This window comes from Solea solea, chromosome 12, assembly GCF_958295425.1.
Source record: "Solea solea chromosome 12, fSolSol10.1, whole genome shotgun sequence".
NCBI classification, from domain to species: domain Eukaryota; kingdom Metazoa; phylum Chordata; class Actinopteri; order Pleuronectiformes; family Soleidae; genus Solea; species Solea solea.
Window position 1 is genome coordinate 6813638 of NC_081145.1, and position 6071 is coordinate 6819708.

At 41.8% G+C, this 6071-nt stretch overlaps 1 protein-coding gene across 1 annotated transcript; it reads right to left on the reverse strand.

Moving 5' to 3' along the window:
- Window positions 1-1158: 1158 nt before the first annotated feature.
- Window positions 1159-5090, reverse strand: endouc (endonuclease, polyU-specific C). Its single transcript, XM_058645025.1, has 8 exons — window positions 5015-5090; window positions 4833-4889; window positions 4647-4746; window positions 4437-4548; window positions 4229-4350; window positions 2689-2801; window positions 1754-1904; window positions 1159-1563 (listed from the first exon to the last, which is right to left on the reverse strand). The coding sequence occupies exons 1-8, from the start codon at window positions 5023-5025 to the stop codon at window positions 1288-1290; spliced, it is 942 nt and encodes a 313-aa protein (XP_058501008.1). The 5' UTR covers window positions 5026-5090; the 3' UTR covers window positions 1159-1287.
- Window positions 5091-6071: the final 981 nt, after the last annotated feature.

The following is a 6071-nucleotide window of genomic DNA, read 5'->3' on the forward strand; positions in this document are numbered from 1 at the left end:
CTACCTCATCTCCCTCTTGTCCTTTCTCTCCCCCCTTTCTGTCCCCCACCTCTCCGCTGTCCCCATTTTCCTTCCACCCAAACCGGTCGAGGCAGATGACCGCACATCTCTGAGCCTGGTTCTGTCAGAGATTTCTTCCTGTTAAGAGGGAGTTTTTTCTCTCCACTGATGCCTAGTGCTTGCTCATTGTGTAAACTGTTGGGTTTCTCTGCTCTCCTTGATGTTTATGTACAGTGCCTTGAGATAATGTATGTTATGATTTGGCGCTATACAAATAAAATTGAATTGAATTAAAGAAACTCTGTCTGGTCAAGATTGAGTTTGAAGGGATGGTCAGACATGTCAGACAAGCAGAGATCCGTTCTGCTACCTGTGTTTTGGACTGGGGAAAAGAGGTTGGAAGATTGAAGTTTTTTGGGGGTTTGTGGCTCTTGGCACAAGTCAGACAACCATGGGGCTGGGGAGGACTTACAAACCCACTGTGAAGTAAGAGGACAGAGTCAAGAGAGGACAGTATAGAGGAAGAAGTGATCAGAGACATGAAGTGGAGTTACAGTGAGGTTGGAGGTGGAGCGGTTTCTGTTGAAAATTAGGTCAAGGCTTAGCTCGACCGTGAAGAAAAATGTGGCAGTGGGTAAAGAGTGAAAGCCCAGTTGGGGTTGATGAGCAGACGTGTCCATCAGATCCACTGCCAGTCCGGACATTGATCGGTAGCAAAGCCAGAGATGAACTCAGTCTTGCGGGTAGCTGATTGGTAGTTCCACAGGCTGTGATGAGGTGTTGGGTGTGTGGAGCGGGTGGGATAGATGAGGGAGGACAGATTACGGTGGTGCTGTGAGCGAATGTGAAGTTTGTAATATCTATGAGAAGAAACATGAACAGGAATGGGAAAAGTGCTCATATGTGAAAAGATGTGAACAATTGCAGAAAGATACTGAGCCTCATTAGCCTAGACTCCTTTTTGTCTTAGTCTTCCTGTAAAACTACCTTAAAATAACCTCACAATCAACCGTAATACCTAAATTATCAGCATGTTGCACTGTTGTTCTACAGTAGCATTGAAGGGACAAATCAAACAGCATTTCTTGAGAATCACTTTCATGAACATTACCAGATGCCTAAGATATTTTATTTGCTGACGATAGTAAAGACAAAATGTTAACATTTGTCGTTTTATTGATATTTTCACTTTATGGCAGTAAATGTACGAGCAGAAACACATTGGTTAACACTGGTTTGGTTAACACTGGATTAACCAAACCAGTCAAACAGGAAACATGTGTCACTTCAGTGCGAGTGCTGTCTAACATGTCTGCTGTTGCTGCTGAGCAGTTTGGGATACGCTGTGCCTAGGGCGCGGCCGTGTCTGATGACCACCAGCTCCATCTGACACTGGTCGATGTTGACCAGCACTGTGGTGCTCCTCTCTGTGTTCATGAGGAAGACGACGGTGAAGAGCGCCATCTCAAACTCAGGGCTTGTCCCAATGAAGGCGCTTCCAACAGGCTTCACCAAACCGTGCCAGCTGAACTGGAGGCTCAGAACATGGTCGTCCTGATCTGGCTGTAGACAAACAAGGGGATTTTAAACCAACAGATTGAGTTTAAGACATTTTCTTCCTAATAATAGAACAAAACAGAAATGTATTGCCCACCAAGGTGGAAATTTGCCTTAAGCTCACCAACATAAACATTTTTTTAATTTCAGGGTAGCCCTGGTACATGAGATAATTATAATGAATTTCAAAACTTACCAAGTCATTCATCCTGGCTTTGAATCCCTTGTAGTCCAAGTGGCTGTTCTTTTCTTGCAGGTAGAACTGGATCCAGTTGTGAAAACCGATGATTTCTGTCCCAGATTTTGTTTCTCCAACAAAGACGTGCTCAAATCCACAGGAGTCTGGGCTGGTGAGTGTTTGAAACACATGCATATTAGGGCTGCAACTAACGAGTGATTTCATAACAATCTATAATTTTCTTGATTAATCGAGTAATCGTTTGTGCCATAAAATGTCAGAAACTGTTTGTTTTTCAAACCTCATCATGTTCTCAAATGTCTTTTGTCCATAAACCAAACTTATTCAGCTTTAATGATTTATTTAAAGCTGAAAACAATCAATAGTTGACGATTAATTATGGATGACATACAGTAATTGATGAATAACAGTAATTGTTTCAATAAAATAATTCCAAAAAATAACCCGGTTTGCTTTCTGCTCACACACGTCAACGTGAACCTAAAACATGGGTAATGTTACTGAAGTATCTGACTTAAATGAACACATTAACACAGCTACAATCTGTCTCAAATATGTTTTAAGATGTACACTTCATGGCATTGAGGAGCAGAAGGCTCCTCAGGATGGGATGGAGTCTGGGTTCACATGTACGATATTCTTTGAGCAGCTGTCCTTGTATATACTGAGACGTGGCACCTAGACAATAGGAGACAGGGGGACCATTCATTCATATCTCTAGGTGGCTTCTATACTAAGATGGAATACCTAAAATGGGCAAATGTGACGTATAGGATGATGTTGATGTCAGATAACCTTTAGAAGTATAGGCCTGCTCTTCTGCGGGCAGAATTGTTCGGAGATTCAGCAGAAACACATTCTCCCAAGCTTCTGCAGTGCTTGGTCTGATGCCTGACGAAAACGGCATTACGATGGCTGTTTCAGTATCTCACCCTGTGTTCCTCTGTCGGTGGTAGAGGTGGAACCAGATCAAGTGGAGTTGATTCTTAAACAGCCTCAAGTTTGAGCTGGACTTGCCTTTGCTCACCAGGTACCTGTGAGTGCGCTGTGGAGAAATCACATTCACAGCAACTGAGCAGTGGTGCAGGACAGTCTCACAACACAGTCGGACGTCTTCACTGTTCATCTTTACTATTTTTTTATTTTTTTACAAAGACATTTAAGTCAACTTTTTCTAGTGATTGTGTTGAGTTGTTGAAACGTTTTTTGTGGATGGAACATTTAAATTTCATTTGAAGAAAATGTGTCTGACTGCTTATCGACTGATAAAGTAGGCATGTGCATTAGAAAACTGCATCAAATCAAGTCGCAACATAATTGTAATCAAATTGATTCGTCAAGATGTCCAGCTCAAGATTGTCTGTCAAAAAAATCCATAATAAAAATATACTTTCCTTCATATAATGTGTATTATATTATGAGATGCCTTGTAATAAGGTTTACTAACAGATGGAGCAACATATTAAAATGTGAAAACTAATACTAAGATTACTCGAGGAAGTGACTGATATTTGGATAAATGAATCTCGTATCAGCTCTAGCTTTTAAATTTAAAATGCCTGGGTTTTAAAATTGAAATAGTTTATTAGAAGTAGGAAAAAAAAGTACAGTTTTTTTTTTCCTGTTCAGTGTACTGAACTTTTTTTTTTTTTTTAAACATTTTTGCACAGTTTGACTTCCTTGGACTTGCAGATGATGATCATATGTTTGGTTTTCAAATGGACGACATGGTCTAGTAACTGGAAACTTGATGGATTCCTAAAGGTCAGGGGCTGGGGAACCTCTGAGCAAGGTACTCAATCCCAATTCCTCCCCCATTGTTTTGGTTAATTGGACACTCTAAATTGAGCCCAGCTACAGGAGGAACACGTTCTGTGTATTCCTAGTGCCAGTCCCAAGCCTGGATAAATGGGAGGGTTGTGTCAGAAAGGGCTTGCCATGTTAAAAAAAGCTCTACCATATCAAATATGTGGATCACTGAGCAGGTGATCTGCTGCAGAGACATCTAGAGAGGTCATTTTAAAACAACCTCTGGATACTTGGTGGCAAATATCCACTTTCTATTGTACTAAATATCAGCATGTTGAGGTGAATTATTAGTGGGATAGTTGGCTCACAATAAGGCTCTTGCTTGAGTGTCCAACTGTCGTCTAATCCAACGCTTCTAATTCTTACAAGGACATAAACTGCATGTCCACATTTTTCCAGGGATCCTCCATAGGGAGACTGCAGAGGCCAACACAACATTCCACAGCTGCAGGCAGATGTTTCTCTCACTCCTTTAACATGCATTCATACAAAACTCCCACACTGTAGATCAGTCGTAGCCTCAAAATGGAGGAATATGACAAGCGGCAACAGCTGGTGGTGAACAAAACAACTTTAGAATCGATCATTTGTCTGATCTGAGGAGCACAAAGGCAACAATCAGGTGTAAGGCACGAGGTGCAGTTGTAACATGTCAGTATTCACCTTCATGACCTCTGTCTGTAAGACAGCGTCCAGGAAGAGATTAGTCTCAGTCTGCTCCTCTGCTGTGACTCGCTCTGCCACGCCTGTGGAGAACTCATAGTTGTCCAGGAGTTTCATGAAAGCTGCAGACACAACATGACATTTACTGCAGTGAAGCCGAGACACGGGACCTGCTTCATGAAACGCTCAGTGAGTGTGAGACACTTACAGGTGGCGGTGGTCAAGTTCTTTAATTTGTTCTCATCGACGCTGGAGAACAGAGGCAGTGAGGCGTGATCCTGGACAACATGGTTGCCCGGGCTGACAAAGTTGGCTCTGCCCTGTATGTTCAAACACAGAAGCACATCTGTGTAACAACAATAAACAAACACACGTCACGCGTTTGTGTGAATAAGAGTGGACTCCTGCTCCCCTGTACCTGAACAGATATGTTGTAATCGATGCCAGGTCTCATCCGGTTCACGTCCAACTGCCACAGCTCATTGAAAAGAGTGGAGAGTTCCTGATTTACAGCTGGTCTGTTATGGAGTCAAATAAACACAATCGTCTCAGTAACTGTCAGTCACTTATAAAGACGTGAGTTCATCTTTAAAGGCTTCATTACCTTGATGCATTCAGTCCACAGAGGGACACTGCAAGAAGAACAAGGACTCCACAAAACCTGTTCATCAGACACATTAAACATTTTTAATTTTTAGTTTTACAAACAGTGTAGTAGTTAAACTTTCTCAGGGAGTTAATTTACATTTCAGACTAATGTTAAGAGTCAAAAATTGAAATACATACGTCACAGCCATGATAGTTGTGAGCTCCCACTCCCTCAGACTCCAGCACAGAACTGTGGGTGTTTGTCTCCACCAGACTCTTGGACAATGACCCTTAACTGCGCATGGGCCAAATCTTTCATTTCAGTTGTAAAGCCACCAGGGGGCGCTTTGTATCCACTTAATTCGATGCATTTCTGCAGAGACACAGTGATCACTGCTTTTTTATGTGACGGCTGCTTTTTAACTTTTTTACACAAGATTCAAGATTCAAAGATTCAAAGTGTTTATTGTCATATGCACAGTAAAGAAACACGTTTCCCTGTACAATGAAATTCTTACTTTGCTGTCCACTCAAAAACACCAGCATAAAGTAGAAAAGAAATGCTTTTGTAAAATAGTATAAATATACATAAGGAAAATATAAATATAAATATTACCAAAAAAAACTAAATATATATATGCATGAAATAAGTGTAAACGTATGCATATATACAAGAAGAAGAACTGTACATAAAGTGAACACTGGTTGTGCAATTTGATGCTGTGCAAACAGATTTAACAGATTTAAAGTGACATGTGTCAGGTTTAAAGTGACGGTAACAGATTAAGTGACAGTGTAACCAGGTGACAAGATTATTGTAGTCCTGTTCAGCTGTTAAGGATTCTGATGGCAGTGGGGTAAAAAGAGTTCCTTAGACGTGTGGTCCTGCATTTGGCACTCCTGTACCTCCGTCCTGAGGGCAGGAGTGTAAACAGTCCATGTTGTGGGTGGGTGCTGTCCTTTATGATGGTGGCAGCTCTCCTGTGGACTCTGCGGTGATAGATGCTGTGCAGAGAGGGCAGTGGGGACCTGGTGATCCTCTCAGCTGTCTTTACCACTCTCTGCAGGCGTTTGCGGTCCATGGCCGTAGTGCTGCCGTACCACGCGCTGATGCAGTTGGTCAGACTGCTCTCCACGACACAGCTGTAGAAGTATCACAACTTGGTGATACTGTAGTATCACACAAGACTGTATGATTTTAAACTTTTTAATTGTATTGAATGTGCATCTTCAGTAGAAGATATGAGATTGCAAC